The sequence below is a fragment of the Eurypyga helias genome, unplaced genomic scaffold (genome assembly GCF_000690775.1).
Source record: "Eurypyga helias isolate BGI_N326 unplaced genomic scaffold, ASM69077v1 scaffold3368, whole genome shotgun sequence".
Lineage (NCBI taxonomy): Eukaryota > Metazoa > Chordata > Aves > Eurypygiformes > Eurypygidae > Eurypyga > Eurypyga helias.
Window position 1 is genome coordinate 1 of NW_010266134.1, and position 22,091 is coordinate 22,091.

General features: G+C 39.2%; 1 protein-coding gene across 1 annotated transcript; it reads right to left on the reverse strand.

Moving 5' to 3' along the window:
• Positions 1–2,350: 2,350 nt before the first annotated feature.
• Positions 2,351–20,010, reverse strand: LOC104513554 (serine/threonine-protein kinase Nek11-like; the record flags this gene model as incomplete). Its single annotated transcript, XM_010156951.1, has 5 exons — positions 2,351–2,481; positions 2,989–3,053; positions 9,226–9,344; positions 15,523–15,688; positions 19,836–20,010. Coding segments are annotated over 5 exons (656 nt in total), but the record flags the coding sequence as incomplete, so codon positions are not given.
• Positions 20,011–22,091: the final 2,081 nt, after the last annotated feature.

A 22,091-nucleotide genomic window follows, 5' to 3' on the forward strand; every position in this document is an offset into this window, starting at 1 on the left:
CATCTACTGATCTTGGGTTATAAATGACACTATTTCTTGTACCAGTTGCTACACGGTAAATATTCAAGCCAATTTTGAAGACCCAGTTGCAGAACATTTCAGTGAACCTGAAAAGCACAATGTCTCTTTGGAGAACATTGTTAACGCATCATAAAATAAGGTCTTTCCAATGAACAATGATTAACTGGACTGAACAGTGAGAGGACCAAGATAACTTAGCAAGATGGCAATAACTGCCTTTTGTAGAAGATATTTTACATTTTATTACGTTTAATATGGGAACACTTGTGATTCTGAATGTTTGTGTGCAATGCAAAATCCTGCTAGAGGTCAGAAAGGCAAGTCTGAAGAGAGAACGTCACTTCAGGTACTCATAAAAGACTTGGGCAACTTCTTCATGAGCAACAGAACTTCCTGCAAAGCAGCACAAGGTTTTACCTCACTTGGAGCCTCCAGGGTGGGTTCCCCTGGGGGCTCAGGGATCTCCCATGTATCGGCCCCCATTATATAGCGCAAATTAAAACAAAAATCAGTTATTATTAAAATATTAAATGAAGAGATGAAATTACCAATGTATTAATCAAATGTATGAGTCATGGTAGTTGAAAATCTGGATCGAAAGAGAGTTTAGTGGCTCAGAAAGAGAAGTTCTTCATGGGTTGGGGGGGTCTAGTGAGTCAGGGATCACCTCCTCCTTATTGCCCCTACAGTGAGGGCCAAGAAGCTCCTACTGAAGGCAGTTCCACCCTCGGATGAGTGCTCGGGGTACTGTTCTGGAAAGATTATAAAATGCATAAAGTATAGCAGAAAGCTAATCGCTACTGAACTGCTGTTGGGGGACAGAACATTTCTGCTAGTTTTTAAATTTTGAAAGGGTGATCAACACATCATCTATAAATATACTGGGCAAAAATCAGCTCTCATTTACTCTGTACAACTTCAATGACTTCTATGAATTGACACTTGCAACAACAAATGGAAATTAAATATATATTTTACATTCCATTTCAACTGCAATAAAAGAAATTATTCTTTACAGTAATTGAGCACAAAAGGCAGGTTTTCCTGTCTGTTTACTTGTTTTGACATCTTCTGAAATCTCCTCTCAATATATTTTTATTGACTACATGTATTAACTGACATTTGTTTTGATACAGATGAACATGAGAGAATCTGACATCAAATCCATCTCAGTTCAGCTACACAGACCATGAGATGAGATTCCTGATACATCTGTTGACTGGATTGAACATGCTAACTGTGAAAAATGGTTGCTACGGATTGAAAATACAGATGACTCAACTTTTAGAATTATATCTTGCAGTCACAACTATATTTTGAAAAGGGAGAATTGAGCAGAGGCTGAAGTAAATGAACTACATTCCTGTGGTAAAATGTTTTATGAATGAAATTTCCTGATTTGAAATATTAATAAAAAAGGGGCCTTCAGATCAGCTTACCTACAGAAGGAAATACCTCTTAACAGAAAAAACAAAAGCTCCTCTATAAAAAAATACTATGACAGAATTTTAAAAACACAATAGTTTCAACCATCATCTTAAAACACAATGAGATGGTTTAGGACACACACATAAACAAGGCCGATATTTTCCCCATTCCAAAAATCATTCTTCATCTTAGCTTGCAGGCATACCTGCACTCAGTAAACCTAAAGGTTTCCTAAGGTCTTTCAACAGATCTCAGTTTCTCAACTTGATTCTTTAATCATCACCTCAGAAGTCCTGATCTCAAGAATCTGTGCGAAGTGTAGAAGTCACACTTTTCTTTCTACCTTTGAGCCTTTTATAAAACAGTGCCTTTTTGCCTCTGTCCTAACACTCCAGTTATTCTCATTTTCAGCTCTCCTTCCAAGCACCTTCTTCTTTTTTGTATCTGCCAATGTTTTTTCAATTCAGTTCCTAAGAAGGTCCTTCTGCTTCACTCTCAGCCAGGAATGACTCTTTCCTTGTCCACTTGGAAGTTTCACGGAAAGTTACTTCTTTCCATTCATCTTCCCAGCGTGAGAAAAAGATTCATACCAAAACCTGAACTTTGTCTTCAATCATCCCATGTCATGGCAAAGACTGGAACTAAATCTTACTCTATTTTGAAGTCCCAGATAACCCAGAATGATAGTAAACTACATGCTTCTTAACACAAAGAGCAAACCTTCCAATTGCAACATGTGACACAAATGTCCTGGGTTAATTTTGATGGAAAAGTGTGACCACACTACTGAGGGAGCCTTTTTCTTTTTTTTTTTTAAAAAAAAAAAGGTAGTTCCTAAATAAAGTTGAAAGCTGATATAGAAAATAAATACCTATTCCAACTGAAACAGCATGCTGACTACTCACCAGATGTCCGATTTTGTATTATATCCCTGGTGCTTCAGTGCCTCTGGACTCATGTAGTACGGTGTCCCAGTAAATGTAGTTGCCAGATCACATGAACCTATCAAAAGACGAGAGACTCCAAAGTCCCCTGAAAGTAACAGCAGAAACAATAATCTATTAATATAAATTCCATAAATCCGTATCTATTCATACAAATTCTTTGGGTTTATTGTTAGACATCATACAATGATTGTACATCAAAAAAACCTGCCAGAATTTTAAAATATGGAAAACCCCCCATTTTTTCAGTAATTCTTCAAAATAAAAGCACTAGAAAAACATAGAACCATAGAATGATGTAGGTTTGAAGAGGCCTCACAAGGTCATCTGATTCAAACCCCTGCCTCAAAGTAAGGCCAACTTCAAAGTTACAGGAGGCTGCTCAGGTCCAGTCAAACTTGGAGCACCACCATGGCTGGAGATTTCATTACTTCTCTGGGCCCCTATTCCTGCCTCTGACTGTCAAATAAATGCTTGACCACAAATCAAAATGCTATATCAGACATAACTTCTTTAAAATATCCTTATTGACAAAATGTCTGCTGGATTGTTCTATCATACTAAAATACATCTTTAAAAAATATGGAAATCTCACCTATTTTAAGAAGATTATTTTTCAAAAATATATTCTTGGCTTTCAAATCTCTGTGAAGTATTCTCCTGGAATATAAAAGGAAATCCAACCTCATCCAACCTGACGCATTCACAGTCACATATCAAGTATCTCAAGTATTTATATCTTCACTCCTTGATAGGAAGGCCAGCCCACCACTGCTACAGTCTAACCCCGTAAGTCACAATGCACACATGACGGCATTAAGGAGCTTTGTATGAACACAGAGGTGCATTCACAGGCACCCACCTGCAGGATGAGAGCCTAAGCAGCCAGGATAACAAAAATGCATCCTGGGATCCCAGCTTGAGAACAGAGATATAGGCTTAACATGAGCTGCACAGGAAGGGAGAAAGGCAAGTCTTCCTATCTGGCTCTTCTTAAAAGCAGTACATCTTATTTTCTGTCAGAAGCATGAGATGTCTCACAATAGAATAAGGGATGAGAAAACCAGCAATAAGAGATTCCCAAAGCTCAGGGAACTCTCCTTCAGAGAAAACATTACTTGAAAGAAAAACATGCATATAGACTAGGCTAGTAGTTCAAACTTTTACAGTAATGGTGGGGAAGATTAAAAAAGTTTACAATGACAAAGATCAAAGGGAAAAGAAAAAGAACAACTAGCTTTTACAGATTTGTTTTTCCATCAAAGACAGAAGCAACAGCATAAGCTACACACCATGCAGGGACAACCCTTAATATATGACAAATTATCCATCCCCTTAGGAAAATAAAATATCTCTACAACATACAAAACATGTTCTCAACTAATTTTTATAAATAACTCTTCCAAAAGGGCTCCCTACTACCTCAACTAAACTAGAACTCTTCCACTTTTAAATTCCTTGCAGCTTGATAACACACAGTATTAGTTGTCAGCTCTGCTCAGGAGGAGGTTAGAATAGCATTGGGTACATTCTGGCTACAGAAACAGTATTTGTGAATACAACATGGTAGTTGTTCAGCCATTTAGAAGAGAGCTTCTGAGTTTCATGAGATGTGGGCAAGCAAAACACACACAGTAATAGATGTTAATTCTTCTTGAGCAATCCTTGTGTATTATTTCAAATTTTATTGAATTATTAAAGTCATATGCATTGAGATACTGAAATAATTTCCAAAATAGTTTCCTTGTTAAGACTAGAAAATACATTATCTACAGCACAATTTAAATATGCAATTTAGTCCACAGCTCATTTAAAAATAATTTTTGCTAGAAGAGAAAAAAATTATTACATTCAATATAGTCAGTTCACAAATGGGAAAAAAACGTGAATAACAACTACTAGAAGATGTTTTAGTACGCACATAGACTCAGCTTGGAAAGTAAATACTTCTTCTTTATGTTCTATAAAAACAGATAGTTCTTTATGCTTCTTTTTGCAATCTTTCCTGTTTTCATCCTGAAGGTAAAGCTTGTAGAAAAAGGTTTGCACATTAGGAAAAAATGACAGATTTTTCTGCAGGCTTCCACTGATGTTTATAAATAATTTGTTCTATATTTCGCAACCTTCTTGAGCAATACATATATGTTCATCCTACATTACATTAGTAAGGAAATTAAGCTAAGGTGATATTCATTATTATTTCATAAGCTCACATATACAGACAGTTTTATATAAATCTTGGTCTGTTAATTTAGATTGACAGTCTTTCCTTACCATCCTTCACACAGAACCTTTGCCAGAACTCCATTGAGTCAGATTTTTCTTGCATATTTTGTTGAGCATTAATGGGTTTTAACCTTTTTGTTGTTGTTATTATTTTGTATAAATATAACCACAGACTCCTTGAACCTGAAAGTTTCCTGGATATCTGTAATTTGAATAGCAAAACTACTACAGTAAAAACTATCCAGAAAGCTTTCAGTAACATATTATTTGAAAAGGTGATAAAGAGAAGACACACATGGGTCACATTAGTTTCATAGAATCATGTAATGGTTTGGATTGGAAGCGACCTCAAAGATCATCCAGTTCCAACGCCCCTGCCACGGGCAGGGACACCCTCCACTAGATCAGGTTGCTCAAAGCCTCATCCAGCCTGACCTCGAACACTTCCAGGGATGAGGCATCCACAGATTTGTTTGAATTAGAATGTAATGCTAATATAAACTTGCAACATGTTGATGAAAATGTTATGCAAATTATTTGCATTACCAATAATTAGAAGATGTTTTTATATGCTAATATGAATAAGAAAAATTCAGGATGATTCTTTGGAACTTCTCATGATGATGTCTCAATGTAAGCCACCTTATTCTGATGGGGTATTACCGAAGATAAACAAGTTACTAGCTAAAATCTTAACAGTTACTTTAATTCTAGTAAGAAATAAATATTGAGCCTGCACTGTAAAACTAGTTTAAGAAAGAGTGCAAGTTTTTGTTGTAGCAAGAGACAGGCCTATAATTGTAACATGAATTAACTGGACTCCAGTAATACTTAATTAACCTCATAGTAAGTGAAGAGTCTATTGATATTTTGGGTAGAAATTAACACTTAAGGACAGTTGCAAATTTGGGCAATAAATATACCCATACCTATGTTCTATAACCTACCTGCTTGCTGTCTCATGGTCTTAAAAAAGCAGCACAAAGCACTGAGCAGTGGGCAGCCTCCTTGACTAAAGCTTCCCCTGCAACATACCAGTAAATGAAGCTGATTGAAGCTAAAGTAGTCTACTGCTGTGAAATATTCAACAGTTATTTTTTCTTTCCTCAAGCTGAAGAACTGTTTAGACAAGTAAGAGGTTCTGGGTAAGTCTGAATCCTGTAGTAGGGAAGACAACGTAAAATCCAGATAATGTCCTTGGGCAAATCCTGCTATCCTCTACACTGGAAGCAACAGATTTGTTGGCATAAGCAGTAACTTTATAAGGATCTCTGTGTTGGCATATTGTTCATAAAGATCAGCAAAGTGATGGATAACGTAATCATCAACTTTATTCAAACTGAGGTTAAATGAATCAATGGCCTCATTGCCTGATAGCTGTGGGATCAATTTTGTGCACTGATGTGTGAGGGGCTACAAGTATGCCAGCGAGACTAGAGGACAGCTTCATGATGTCTCCATCTAGAAAAGACCACTGAAACATGTTGTTGCTCCTTCTCTCTGGTTATATGGATGACAGATGAGGACTGAATCTGTTTAATTCTAGATAATTTAGCTTTCAAATTGAAAATTAAAAAATCCTTCCAATTATGGAAAATAGGTAGTAGACAGCATAATGACCATAGGACATTGATGCTCCCTTTGGGATTTATGAAGCATAAGTAAAAGACAGGAATGTCTAATCTGTATAATCTTTATTATCACAGGAAAACAATCTGGGGCAGCAAAAAAGTCCTGTTTTAAAATAACTTTCCAGTATAAGAGTTTTCCAAAAGTGCAGAAGTTCAATGAAAGCTGTGCAATATGGAAAACCAAGTGAACAGTTGTCGTGTGTGTGTTCAGTTGTGTGCTGAACCCAGCACAACAGTCTATGTCTAAAAGCAGAAATATTAATTTTTGCTCCTCTGGAATAAAAACTCCCATTCAAAACAGCTGGATTTTCTAAGAAATTGCACAAGGAAGTCCAACCCACAGGTAATGAACACTTCAAGCTTCTAATTCTAGGGAAAAGATTTGTTTGCATTAGAACATAGTCAGATACATATTACAGCTTCTTTCCATATGAGTAGAGAAGAAATCATGTATGACTCCTCTATACATAAACAGAGGGATGTTATGTTTCAGTAGTTCAAATTAATTTCTTTAAGTAGTTTTAAATTCTTTTAAACCTAACCTTTTCCACTTAAGCTATTGCTTGGCTCTAAACTAATAAAATAAAGATTAAGTTTTCTAATAGGCATACAGTCAAATAACAAATAATACAATACAGAAAATGCAAATAAAAATAAAACTGTCAAGTTATTTGTATGTGTATGGAGAGCTGTTATTAAATAGCTATGATTCAAAGAAAGAAAATGAAATGCTGTTTGGAAAATCAAATTGCTGCTTTCACTGGAGAATTAAACTACTTTTCAGGAAACCCAGTAATTTAATATACATATTTACCAAAGGACGTTCGTGTATATTTTTTTAAAGATTCATTTGAGAACAAGTAGAAGATAAGAAAAATAGAGAGAAGATTAGATAAAAGGGACATGTGGGAAAACAAGAAATAAAAGAGGCATGAGGAAATACAGAAAATTAAAGACAGAGTTAATAACTTTACTATAGAGCAGAATAGTTCGGTTGGAAGGGACCTACAACGATCATCTAGTCCAACTGCAATGTTGTTGTTATTCTGCATTAGTCTGCACAATGCATCCTCTAAACATATACATTAAAGAAAGGATTTCACCAAAAGTGGACTTTCCAGATAATCAAAACTTTTAATGATAAACTGTTGAACTGGAGTTCAAGAAGGGAACACCCACCACCAACACCAACACCCTGCTGGTTTTGTTAGATGATCAGGATTTTTATTTCCCTTTCCCTCTGTCCTTTCAGCCAGAGGTGAATGCTGAAGAGCACAGCTCTCCAAGAGAGCTCTATCCATTGTGCTCCCATCACCGCAGTCTGTGGGGCTGGCACTTCATTTACAAGCCCCAGATAAATTGGCATTTAGGAAACAAAATGGTCTTGCATCCGGGACAGCAATTCACTCTACCATTTTCCTTCTGCAGTCTGACACTGTCGGTGAAAAAACTTATTCGAAATCTATCAGTTTAGGTCAAACATAACCCACACACTTAACTTCAGCTCAACTCAGAAATGCTTGTTCTTGGTGACAGGTGACTGTCTCTATCTACTGCTCTGTAGCAACTCAAGTTCAGGAAACCAAATTTGACCCAAGCCCTGATGTGAAATATACTTGAAACAGACACTTCGGTTTGGTGTGTTCACCTTCAATCTAGTGCATAACAATCTTTTTTTCTGAGTAGTCATGCAAAAGAAAAGACTGTGGCTTCCAGTTTACATCCAGCTTGAAAAAAACTGAATTCTCATCTCCAGGTTCAGAGTGTAACTTACTCTTCAACCATAAACATCTTCTCCCCCCTGGCTACAATAGTAATTTAGGCAGATTAATCTACATCCCCAAAACATGCAGGTGATTAAAGACAAACATCCTTGGCCTCTGCCAAGACAGTCCTTGCACCAGTGTCATTCTTATTTCTAAAAGTTCAACTGTAATAATAGTCCAAATAGTTCAGCTTGGCAGGATGAAAAATCTTGGACTTTTGGGCCACAGTGCTCTTTAGAAGGGATTCTCTGTCTTGTTCATCTATGTGGCATTTCAAAGCTGCCAGTGAACAAAAGCAACAGGGAGGAAATAAAGGAAAGAAGATGCTGAAAGCCAGGTTAACTTCAGCTGCCTCACTGTCAAAAGCTTCTAGAAAAGGAACTTTGCATTCCCACTGGCTCAGCCATTCCTCCAGCTCTCAGTGTGGATGGCAGCATGCTGGGGCTTCTGCTCCTGGCTCAGCACAGCACTCGGTCTCCATCATACTATGCTAAATAGTCCTACCTACCTAAAAGGTGACAGCACTGGATGACATGGGAAAGGGTCCAGACAGGGCTCAGGCACATGCCCTGTTCACTGGCAATGGGGGCACTGTTTAAATCACTCAAGTCAGCCTGCCTAAATCACACTGCAGACAAGAACTACACTCCTGGAGTGGACCAGGTAGGTACTCATCTGTATCTACCCTTGCTCAAACCAAGTGTGATTTCTACGCATCGCTGCCTGGATGACCTGCAGTAATTTTTAAGGTTAATCTTTGATGTCCTGTTAAAATTAATGTCTGTTGTCAAATAATATATGTATATAATTCCACTGATTTCAATGGAAGCACATCAATCATATATATTGGATTCTTCACATTAAATATCTGCAAGAGATCCTTGTTGATTCCCCTTGAAAAAGCTGGCTTTGTTTGAACATTTTAATCCATTTTGTTGAAACAATATCGAACGATTTCTGTTGTGCTAAATTTTCAGTGTCTAATGCTGAAAGACATCTACCACTGCACTGCTAAAAGGCATAATACACAATGTTCTTGCAGGACAGATAATTAATTACAGTTTAGGTATACAACATATACTACAGCAGTTTGGAGAACAGGACCTTAGACAAGACAAGACTGTTTCATTTCTTTTTGAATATCTGCAAGTAGTCACTAAGTCTACTCACTCCCCTCGCAAGCCAAGTGCTCATATTAAATGACTGTACCTTTCATGCATGTAGTTGACTCCAAGTAACAACTGTATAAACCAATCTATTATTTGCCTTTGAGTGAATGTCTTCCCAGATTCTTTGTAGTCTTGAATTTTGAAGTCTAGATCTCCACCCTGAAAAATATCACAATATATTTGTACATTTGAAGTAAGTTTTTAAAAAGTCTTCTCATTCATCAAAGTACAGGACTGCATTTTCTTAGACCTTCAGGCTCCCTAACACATAGTCTGTAAAATTAACACTTGCACATGGATTCTGAACTCTCCCAGCACCAAAAGCACACACAACCGAGGATCACAACGAGATCAAGCAGTGTGGCTGCACAGGGCAAGTAGGTCAGTCTTCTCTCAGTGTTACACAATATCAAAGTTTTCAAGTGTCGCACTTCATGTCACCCAATTTCAGACATGTGCGTCTGAACTGGTCACCTCAACCTCCCTCTGTAGTTAACACAAAGGAACAGGCACCTGTACAGTGCAATTATCTCCACCATCCAGCTCTCCGCCTTAGGAAGGGATGGATCATGCTATAGAATTGCTGTTTCTCTGCAAAGGTTTATGATGAGGGCCGGCACTGACTGGCTAATACGCAGACACTTAAATCAAGTAAAATGAATCCACCCTGGTTGGTCTAAACAAGTTTATAAATTTGGGAAAAGCATTTCCACTTAAATCAAACGTTGCCCAGTCAAGACACACTCTCATTTATTATGCTGAAATAACTTTATCAGCACCAAAGAAACTATGCTGTTCTCTTAAGAATTAACATAGTCTCCTTAATTATGACACTTTGTCCTTCTTCCAAACTCACTGTTGCCAGTAACAAAGCAGAATTAAAGCTTCAAGAATCTACAGTGTGTGTTACTGTAAATACTTCATTAAAACTGCAATTGCTCTTGAAGTAACACTAGAAATTGAGCAATGTGACATGCAGTAGGCAGTGAAAATAAACCAGAAAATACATATAGAAAAACACTTCTTGAAAGATCTGGAAGTCAGACATTTGGAAAAATCAGATGAACAACAGCATGATGAAAGAGGTTTTTGAGGAGACTTCTATGCAAACTGTTCATTTTGCTAAAAAATAGACAGATGGTTGTCAGCTAGTTGTTTATCTAGTTTACAAAATAAATAGATTTTGTCTACAAGAGTGCACGTTAGTGGCAGGCACTGTGTTGAGGTAACTACTCCCAGAGCAAAGGGACTGCGAGACTCATTGTACTCTAGTGACTAATTACCTTACATCAAGACAGCTTATTCCCCATAAATCATTACTTTTACATCACACATTCTGCATAAAATCAGAAGTTTTATGTGTCGTACACAAGAAAATAGTTTAACCTGTTCAGCTTTATCTGTATCACCATTTCCCATTATCAACCCTTCCCTTCTCTGCACTGCTGACTCTCAACATTTTATGATCTCTTCACCATTTCTTGGTTTTCTGTTCCCAACACCACAGTGCTTCATACGGCTGCTGCAAAATAAGCAGGTTCTGCCATTGCAGGTCTATACTTTCATGTCTTGTACTTTGACATGAATTAACAGTAATTTGTTTGGTCCCTGAGGTTCTAAGTTACAACATTCAAGAGTGAGTGTGCTAAAAACAAGAAAACATGTTTTGTAATATATCAAAAATGTGTTGCCTGACAGTGTCCTGCAATTTTTCGATTGAAATGTCTGAATCATCTCATTCACTAGGGAAGGGAATATGGCTTCAGCTCTCCATCTGCCACCCTGCTGCAGCCCAAAGAGAAGCTCTTCTGGGAACTTGAAGCTCTCAGCAGCTGCTACCCCTTTGCAACTCCAAATGTTCAACAGCTCCCCCCTGGCTGCTTGCAGCAGAGCAGAGGAAGGAAGGAAGAAGTGCTGCTGGGTACCTTGCTGCATGGCAACCAGATGGGCTGTGTCTGAGCCTACTCACACACCTCAAAAATAATGAGTTACCTATTCCAGACAGCTGCCCCAAACAATCCAGAGCCAACTGTAGCAGTAGCCCGAGACTCAGGGGCTCCTCAAACATTTGTCAGCTGGCTACTGCCCACAAGGGACTATGCTCTATCCAGGTGAGGATAGATGAAGTGCAGCAGGCTCCAATCACTGTTTCCCCCTGTCCCAGTGTGTCCCCTCTCACAATCACGCACTGCCGTGAAAAATGCAAAGGAAAGAAGTGTAGGATCTACACAGTTAAGTTGGTGGGTACTCTATTAAGTTGAGGGATATATCCTTCAATGTCTAAGGAGAACAAACCACATGTGCCCTCAAGTAACTGTATGGATTTTCTCCTTCAAGCGGAGGAGACTGGTCTCAATATCCTACAATTAATTTAACCTTGATTTTGTGTCTAAAAAAGGAAAGCAAAAATGCATCATAAAAGATTTGCTGAAATACTGCTGCCATGAAACTCTGAAGAAGTTTGTTAACCCAATTGTGCTTTTTGGAAGGTCAGCATAATGAATTTAACAAATTTAAATACATAGGGAGTTTCCAAGCTGCAGTTTCTGTTTTAATGTCAAGAGTATCAAATACACCAGTAACTTATTTAAAACAGCCTAGCATCTAGAGCTGATAACGTGAACAGGCACTGATTGCTTCAGTTAGTCCTTTAGCTCAGATTTCCTTAGCGTATGTGTACTCACATCACAGCTGAGAGCACAGTGAAGAGACAGAAATAATTGTTTGGGGGAAAGTACAACTAGTTCTGGTTTATGCTGTATTTAAATGGTGCAGCTTTTAAAGTAACTACTTTGTAAAACATGCATTTCATTGACAACCAATTTATGTTACAAAATGAAAACCAAGGTTCATGAAGGCATTTTGGTTTGAAATCTGACTTATCTGACAATGTATATATTGCCTGTAAAACTGCCAAAGAAGTTCAACAGGAAAATCAAAACAGAACACTTTTTTTTTCTCTATAATTTGGACTGAAGTAAGTTGTAATAAAAGACATCAAGCTGAGCAATGGAGACCAATGCTCTCTCTTGTTCACAGGACAGGTATCGCACCGAGCGGCTGCGTTGGAGGCTCACTCTATGCTACTCACGCAAGAATGAACTGTGGCTAATGAATAACTTACAGTACTTTGGAGAAAACAGAATAAGGCTCAGAGGGTAGTTCTGTTTCCATGCCAACTTAATGTTTACTTCTTATTTTGAGTCTGCCCAAGAGTACCAATTACTGCCAAGTTGGTAATTATTCTATGCATGAAAAACTGAATGTAGTAGACTTCCAAACAAGGATCAGGTAGCAATACATTTTTCTTATTCTCAATTTATGCACAATTTAAACAGGAATCTTTCAGGTAAAAACATCCAAATCCCACCACATACGAAGGCAGATTATAGATAAGTAAATATGAAAGTATACGTTCTGGAAATACTCCCACTAAAATAGAAAGGAAACTTTATAGCACTGTGCGAAACCTTGCTTCGTACTTCCCTGAACATTCAATGAAATACATCACGATTGCTTCAGTGAAATGATACTACAAAGTACATCCTTTTTGGAAAGAGTCCAAAGCACTTCCTAGTGGACCCACTGTCATTCTGGCATGACCTAGCAGCTCAAAACTGAAAAGAATCAGCTGCATGGTAATTGCATCTATCTCCTCCTCCGCCACTTGCCTTGCTCTAATCCATTGTCACGTGTTTGAGTACATGGCTCCTGGATCCTGGTAACTTCACATCAAAATGTTTTCATGCAGGGTAGTTCACACTGCCTGAACAAAAAAAATTCCAAGGCGGGCTTCAGCAGCTTATGATTACTATGGTGATTGCTCTCATGCTCTTTTTTATTCACCTATAACTGTATTCCCAATTAAAAAAAAAAAAAAAAATCAGTGGACCAAAGCCACTAGTCCAGCTCTATAATGCTGCTAAAAGACACTCCTTTATTCCTATAGATTTAACCGATCTGGTGTTGTGCCACGTTCTATCACTGCTAGAAAGAAAATTAATCTTAGTGCCTAAGAATATCTGGGCAGTTAGAAGAATTCTTCAGTTCTCAGATCTGGATTTCCACAGAGAGTAGGCATACCAAGTTTCCATCAAGCCCCAGCTGTCAGATATTCAGGGAATGATGCAAAGAGCTTCTGCATGGGTGTTATTTTAACACATGCACAAACATTCAGATTGCATAACACAACTGAACACCAGAATTCATTTTCAAAAATCCCAGCAACAAATGGGCATAGAACCATAGAATAGCCTGGGTTGGAAGGGACCCTTAATAGACATCTAGTCCAATCCCCCTGCTGTGGGCCGGGACATCTTCCACTAGACCAGGTTGCTCAAAGCCCCATCCAACCTGCCCTTGAATGTTTCCAGGAATGGGGCATCTACCACGTCTCTAGGCAACCTGTTCCAATGTCTCACTACCCTCATCATAAAAAAATTCTTCCTTATATCTAATCAAGATCTACCCTCTTTTAGTTTAAAACCCTTACTCCATGTCCTATCGCTACATAACCTGCTAAAAAGTTTGTCCTTGTCTTTCTTACAAGACCCCTTTAAGTACTGAAAGGCTGCTCTAAGGTATTCCCAGAGCCTTCTCCAGGCTGAACAAGCCCAACTCCCTCAGCCTGTCCCCATAGCAGACCCATAGCAGAGGTGCTCCAGCCTTCTGAGCATCTGCGTGGCCTCCTCTGGACTTGCTCCAACCGGTCTATATTCTTCTTATGTTGAGGGCTCCACAGCTGGACACAGTACTATGGGTAGGGTCTCACAAGAGCAGAGTAGAGGGGGAGAATCACCTCCCTCGACCTGCTCACCATGGTTCGCCTGATACAGCCCAGGATACGTTTGGCTTTCTGGGCTGCCAGCGCACACGGCCGGCTCATGTCCAGCTTTTCATCCACCAGTACCTCCAGGTCCTCGTCCTCAGGGCTGCTCTCTATCCACTCTCCACCCAGCCTGTACCTGTGCTTGGGATTGCCCTGACCCAGGTGCAGGACCTTGCACTTGGCCTTGTTGAACCTCATGAGGTTGGCAGTGGCCCACCTGTCCAGGTCCCTCTGGATAGCATCCTCAGGTATGTTGACCACACCACTCAGCTTGGTATCGCCTGCAAACTTGCAGAGGGAACACTTGATCTCACTGTCCGTGTCATTGAAAAGGATACTAAACAGTACTGGTTCCAATACAGACCCCTGAGGCATGCGACTTGTAACTGATCTCCATCTGGACACCGAGCTGTTGACCACTATGCACTGGATGTGACCACCCAACCAATTCCTCATCCACTAAACAGTCCATCCATCAAATCTGTATCTCTCCAATTCAGACAGAAGGGTGTTCTGGAGGACCCTGTCAAAGGCCTTACAGAAGTCCAGATAGTCGATAAGATAGAATCCAGAAGAACGCTTCTAAGGAAGCAATGACTGGCAGGAATAGTACTTCTTTAATTATTCACACCAAAGCGGAATGCTTGAAGAAATGTGATTAGTTAATACGAGTCTGACCGCTGGACAGGTAATTCAGTAGTCCAAGGTCATTAGCTTCCAAAGCATTTAAAATGTCTAGCAGAGCACAAGTGTTTCAGTTTCATAAAAACATCACTGTATGTATAACAGACTGTATTTTTTAAAACAGCACACCTATTCATAATATAAAGTAGGCAGTTGTTTCATACAAACTCTTAAAAAGCTGTCTTAAATATGTATAAATTCTTATTTAAAAGCCTTAAGACAGATTTCAACTGATAGCAATATTGTAGCATATCCTGCTTTAATATTTTTTGTATCCTCTAAACTCCCATCTTTGTGTCACACTATTCTCCACTTCATAAAGCTATTCTCTACTTTATAATGCTGCTACCAAACTCATCATCCATATGTTCAGGCTTGAGCTTCTTGTAATCATCAACAAATCACAAGCAAGTTTTCCCTTCCTCATTTACATCAGATGTCATACCATGCCCCTGCACTCCCAGTTTCACCCTCTCCTACCAACCAGTGGTACATATGTGGTAGAATCTCTTGAGTCCACCCACAGATCTGGTAATGTGTCTGTATTTAAGTCTTTTTTGCAATATTGATCCTACTGAATTAAATGAACTTGTGCTTAAAATTTCCTCTTCTCTGTTTTGTCTGCCTATAAGTTGTGAGTCTCATGGGAGCAGGTAACATTGCTTATTTGAAACATGCCTAACAAGCAGCAGGTGATACCACAAGTAAGAAATAAGAGTAAATTTCATATTTAAACATTATAAAAAATGGGCTAGGTTTCCTTTAAGACCCTATTTTAATGCACACTTCCTCTCAAATTTCTTCAAGGTAATCTACAACTCTCACCTCACAGTATTCAGTGATAATGCAGAAACTATCTCGCTCCACAAAGCTTGCATAAAATTTTACAATGGCTGGGTGGTCTAATTTGGAGAGTAGTTGTGCTTCCAGATTTGCTTCAACTGTTTCATTAGGCTTTAGGTCTCCAACAGAGATTTCCTTTAGAACCTTTCTAGAGGAAAAAGAAGAAATCTTTATATTAATAAAAACAGAAAAATAGAAAATCATGTAATGCTCCAAAACCTATCATAATTTCTTTAAAAGGAAAATAATAACATTAACCAAGTATTTGACAACATGAAATGATGAAGCAAATATAGGTAAACAGTGAGAATGCATTAAAATGCAAATAAATATGCTAGTCACCATAGCGATTAAGCAACATTTAAAAAAACCCATTTTGAAGTATTTTTCCCACTAACTCCCTATTGCACTGTTTTCTTCATGACATGTTTTCAGTGCTACGGATTAGTGCATAATAATAAACAAATTAAAAAAATCAAAGTTAAGTGATTTCCATCCCACTCAGAGCATATGCTCAAGATTCAGACACGAAATAAGGAGTAGCAAGAAACTGGTTTTGCTTCTTTTGCCAAAGTCTTTCCACAGTGGCATGAGAAAAATCGCACAGGGTAGTATTTCTGTGACTGATTTTCTGGCGACAAAATCAGGACACTTTTTTCCTTATTTCTAAAGATCAGCCCGCTCTCCACCTGAACACCTAAGTGGAAAGTGCAAATCGGGATTTGTGGCTGAAACCTAATTCTACTGTTTTAAATAACTATACATTTCAGTGTTTAGTATTTGTTTTGGAAAGCCTTAAAACACCTAAAGCTGAACAAAATAAAGGCATTTTGCATATTCTTTAACACGTGAATGAACGTGTGTCGGGGTTTAGGCCCAGCCAGCAACAAAAACCACCATGCAGCCGCTCACTCACTCCTCCCTGCGGTGAGATGGGGAGAAGAAAAAAAACCAAACAAACAAAAAAAAACCCACAAAAGGGTCGTGGGGCAAGGGATCACTCACCAAAAAGATAAAGAAAAATTAATTAGTCATCAACCAAATCAGAGTAGGATAATGAGAAAGAAAACAAAACAGATCTTAGAAGCACCTTCCTCTCATCCCTCCCTTCTTCCCAAACTCAGCTTTGCTCCCCATTTCTCTGCTTCTTCACCCTAAGTGCTGCAGAAGGATGGGGATTGAGGTCAGTCCATCACACACTGTCTCTGCTGCTCCTTCCTCCTCAGGGGAGGGATCCTCACACTCTGCCCCTGCTCCAGCGTGGGGTCCCTCCCACGGGAGACAGTCCTCCACAAACTTTTCCAATGTTAGCCCTTCCCACGGGCTGCAGTTCTTCATGAACTGCTCCAGCCTGGGTCCCTTCCATAGGGTGCAACCTGATCCAGTGCAGGCTTCCCATGGAGTCACAGCCTCATTCGAGCATCCCCCTGCTCCAGCGTGGGGCCCTCCCTGGGCTGCAGGGGAACCTCTGCTCCGGCCACCTCCTCCTGCCTTTCCACACTGACCTGGGGGTCTGCCTGGCTGTCTCACTCACATCCCGCTCCTCTCTCTACACTGTTTCTGCTTCCACTGCTGGTTTTCTGTCTTGCCCTCTAAATACATTAATCACAGAGATGATTGTTGACTTGGCCATGGCCAGAGGCAGGTCCAACTTGGAGCTGGAAAAGCTTCTGGCAGCTTCTCACAGGAGCCAGCCATTCCCCTGCTACCTTGAATGCCCCACCAAACAAACAAAACACAACACAACCCAGGTAAAATTGTTGTTCAAACTTAGCTCTATATGGTACCTGGAGTTGGGACGTTTACCATCAAAGTGACTTGGAAAAAACCCTCAGTGTGGAGCACTATGAGGAGGCATATTTTGCTGGGATCTTCCTGGTGAAATGTTTAAAAGGCGTATATCACAGAAAGGCATGCCATTTCCATCTAGTTTACCAGCTGCTGAAGAATGGATTTGTTGGTCTATGGCTGAAGGAGCCGTTTGCGCCTATTAGAGAATATCATGGTATTTTACTGAAAAAAAAAAAAGTGATGAATTTCCAAATATTTTTGAATATACGGAAAGTAGTTTCCACACTGAAGGGATGTCTTTCCAGTGCTTTTAGTAATTTCCCATTCAATACTTCATGGTTATAAAGTCACAGTAGTTAAACATGACAGCGATAAAGCCACAGTAAGTCACTTGATGTAAAGAAAGAAAAAGCCGTATTTCTTGGTAAGAACATTTCTTCCTAAATCTCAACCATCAGTTTCTGACTGACAGTGCATGAATTTTTGCATAAAATTGCCTAATCCCCATCTGGCAGCGTGATGAAAAAAACCACACACAATTTGGTTTGTCTGCATCTCTACAGAGAAGCTTCACACTACAGAGACAGGTGATACCTGCTACAATCTTCTCATCTTCAGTTGACACTGGGACGTTATTCCTTCCTTCATATAGATCATGTCACAGAACTGACAAACAGAACGAGGTCTTGTTAAACACCACTTAATACAAGTTTCTTGTATACCCAAGACAGCAATAAAAGCCTGATGTGTTGGGATAGCTTGTCATCTTAGTCACTCAGTGATTCTGGTGCAGTAATCAGCTGTCAGAAAATGAGACAGGTGTTTTTCTTATTAAAATTCATCCTCAGAAAAACAAATCAGGAAAATGTACTTTTGTAAATAAGGTGTTGTTTTTCTGCAACACAATGCTAATTCATATCCCCAACTGGAAGTCATTTGCATCTAAAAAGAAAACTTTTGTGATGCAATCGAGATCAAGCGTATCTGCATGCCACTGTATATGTGTAAACTGTTTCTCCTCGTAGAGAGGGTTTGATTTTACTGAGTTTAAGATGACAACCAGACTTTATACTTTCTGCAAAGCTTTTGATATCTATTTTATTAAGTGCGTTTAAAAATTGAAAATACAAATTTAAAAAACCCTCTATATTGACTAAGTGTTGACAAAGAAGTTATGTCAGCGTCTCAGGAGTCTCACCGAGAAAATGAAGGATAGATTCCAGATCTTAAGTGGCACTTTTCTGATAACTTTAGAAGATGACAAATTAAGCTAAAAGTCTTCAGTCAGAATTTCATCTATGTAAATTAACTATACTTTTCAATATATAAAGGATCAGAGGGCTGGAGCCCCTCTGCTATGGGGACAGGCTGAGAGAGTTGGGCTTGTTCAGCCTGGAGAAGAGAAGGCTCCGGGGAGACCTTGTAGCACCTTCCAGTGCCTGAAGGGGACCTAGAAGGAAGCTGCGGGGAGGGGGTGGGGGGGTCGGGGGAGAGTTTTACAAGGGCCTGTAGTGACAGGACAAGGGGTAATGGGTTTAAATTGAAAGAGGGGAGATTTAGGTTAGATATCAGGAAAAAATTCTTCCCAGAGAGGGTGGTGAGGCACTGGGACAGGTTGCCCAGAGAAGCTGTGGATGCCCCATCCCTGGAAGTGTTCAAGGCCAGGCTGGATGAGGCTTTGAGCAACCTGGTTTAGTGCAAGGTGTCCCTGCCCATGGCAGGGGGGTTGGAACTGGATGGTCTGTAAGGTCCCTTCCAACCCAAACCATTCTGTCATTCTATGTCTAATACAATGTTAAATTTACTCAACTCAAAGTTGGCAACCCTGGTGATGTCAAATAGGCTGAGACACCCATAAATGGTAGTCTTTCTGCCCATCAAAAGAAGTTTAGTAATCATAAGAAAACAACAAACTCTTCTTAGCTAAACAATCCTGAACTGCATTTTCCCTCTACCAAGAGAGCCCAGCTCTACACTTCAAAGGAAACAAAGTGTTTCTGCTTATGTGATCCAACCTGCGTTTTAAGGTTGGCTTATAATAAAAAGTTATCAGTCATTGTGCTTGTGTATCATCTGCTGAAAATCTGCACGCATTGAACAGTTTAGAAACATATAGTTAGGTAACACAAAGTATTTTAAACCTTTTGAAGTGTATGACAAAGGTTTATTATGGATCTTGGTAATAATAGACTCTCCTAAGAGAGAGAGAGAGACAGATCCATCTGAAAATCAACTAGAAAACTGTTACAGAAGTGCTAGCAGATATCTTTAACTTAAATACAGAACAAAAGATTTTCACTGTGTCGAAAAAAACCCTGGCGTTGCAATTTAATAGCACAAAGACATTCTGAACTTGATCTTGAACCGACCACAACTGAGAGAGTCTTGTAGCGAATGCATTCATATCTTAGGAGTAAAACGTGCCGGTTGTCACTACTCCATCCTGGAGGAAGTTGGGTCTGGCACAGGTAACAGCATCCATCCCCCCAAGGATGGGAAAATACCTTAAGAGATAAGCCAACTCCCCACAATACAGAAAGCAGCTGCCCTGCCTCTGCTGTGCCCACGCCTCGGGAGGCTCACAGACCTTCCTCGGGAACACCTTCTGCCTTTCATCAGCAAAACCTTGCTGGCTTGCACTGTCACGCTTTGACACGCAGCCAGGCCAGCACACCGTGTCTGAAAGCACAATAACGTGGAGCAAATGGAGATAAATAGAGCAAGACTTAAAACAAGAGAAAAACAAGCATGAAGGTGGAATCCTCCAGGATACGGGCACCCAGTGGGAATCCTTTTTGAGCTTTACTAGTGACTGACAATATGTCACATCAGTGTTTATCTCCATCTATTTGCAGTGATCTAAAATTAAATGTTTTACAACCCATCTGGTATTTGTTTACATTGATGACATTATTATTATATAATTTGGTTTACTGGATCAGATGCAATTCTTAAAAGACAGCCTTTCTCAAAACACACTCCATTTACTCAGTAAACTGCATCATGAATTATTGACTAGGTACATTTGCTTGCTGACAAGTAAAAGAAATATAACTTTCTTAATGTCAAGAATAAATAGGTCAAACTACCACAGAGAGGGTGTGCTCTAGGAATACATGATCAAAATTTGAAGGTTTTCATTAAATAGAAACTTCATTTTACACAGTTCGGTTAACTGCAGCCTGACATTCGCAAGACCTGCCAGGAGGTAATCAGTGTGCAAAGCTGGGAACTTATCATTCCGTGTAGTTTATATTTCCAAGTCATCTAGAATTCTATATGGAGAGTTGTGGCATAACTCATAGCTGTATATTGTCTTTCTTTCCACTCTGACCTTTGTAGGACTACCAATTCACCCTGGTACTCCTCAGTACAAGGACCACCTGCAACTCCATAACACCTTGGCTGCAATTGGATCTGAAATTGGTCATAAACAATAAAAGGAGTGCCTGTTTAACTAATGATGTCTTAAATCTTACTTATCAAATGGCAAATGGAGAAGATGTCATACTACAAATGGGGACCAAAATGATGAACAGGCGACAACCCTCATGCACATGTCCTGTTTGCACAACAGCTTCCACCATATTAAAACTCTTTCTTTGGGAAATTCAGTAACAAGGGCACTATCTGCATACAGACAAGATGAAGTCACCCATTATTACTGCTTCTTACAGCCAGATGATTTCTAGACTATCACACAGCTGATGAGATTTGCATGTTACAGTTGACAGCATAGTTCCAAAATCACTTTAGATTTCTGAAAATATATTACCAGTTTGATAGCTAGTCCTGCCTGTCCACAACTTGAACTATCCTTTCTGTACAGTTTACATCCAGATATTATAGATTCCCTTTTATTTGACATTCCATGGTGCTTATGTAAAGTGACTTGCCCGCTCTCAGGCATTATAGTTTCCTCACGTTTCCTTTCAGACCCCTCGCGTTTACACATTTGTACATCCAGCTTTTATTTGCTATTAAGATACTTCACTGATTTAAAAGGCACCCTATTGCCTGGAATCTCCTTCCCTCATTTAGGTTGATCTTCTAGTTCCATTGTAATTGTCATCTAATCCTTACCAATCACACTGGCTTTCCTGCAGTTTACACCTTATTATCAAAAATTAAAAGAATAATTCTTTACATTTTATCCATTGTATTTGGAGCGCCAGCATCTGCATGCTCAGATCATTTAAAAACAGTCATTCATCTGTTATGGAAAGAAGCGGCTGGTGAGACCATGAAGTCCAAAAAAGTCGGCATACACAAATCTGTCCTACCTAGAACAAATACCTGCTTTTAGTTAAGAAAAGAAAGCCTGACAGCAAATGAAGAGCACTTGATTTCTGTGGGAAAATCAAGAACATTACTATACTTCCAATAAAAAACTATGAGTGCTGTTTGCTACTCCTACTTACACACATACATTTACTCATTAGCCAAAACATTTCAAACTTAAATATTTCTACAAAATTTCTTAAATCAAATGTTGGACTCCATTTATCATTTCTGTGGTTGTTACTATTTATTACTTGAGCCATAACCCATTTTAAACCTAAGTATGGCTACACAATTCCTTAAATCAAATGTTGAGCTGCTTTTGTCATTCCCATGAACACTGTTGATTTATTAGTGAAGCCATAACAATCGCCAATGACTGTTTTTTACTATCCTCCAATATAGCCTATTCATGCTGGTCACAAACGTTCATAAACATCAAGAACTAATTTGGGCAGATGACACTAAGATGGGTGGGA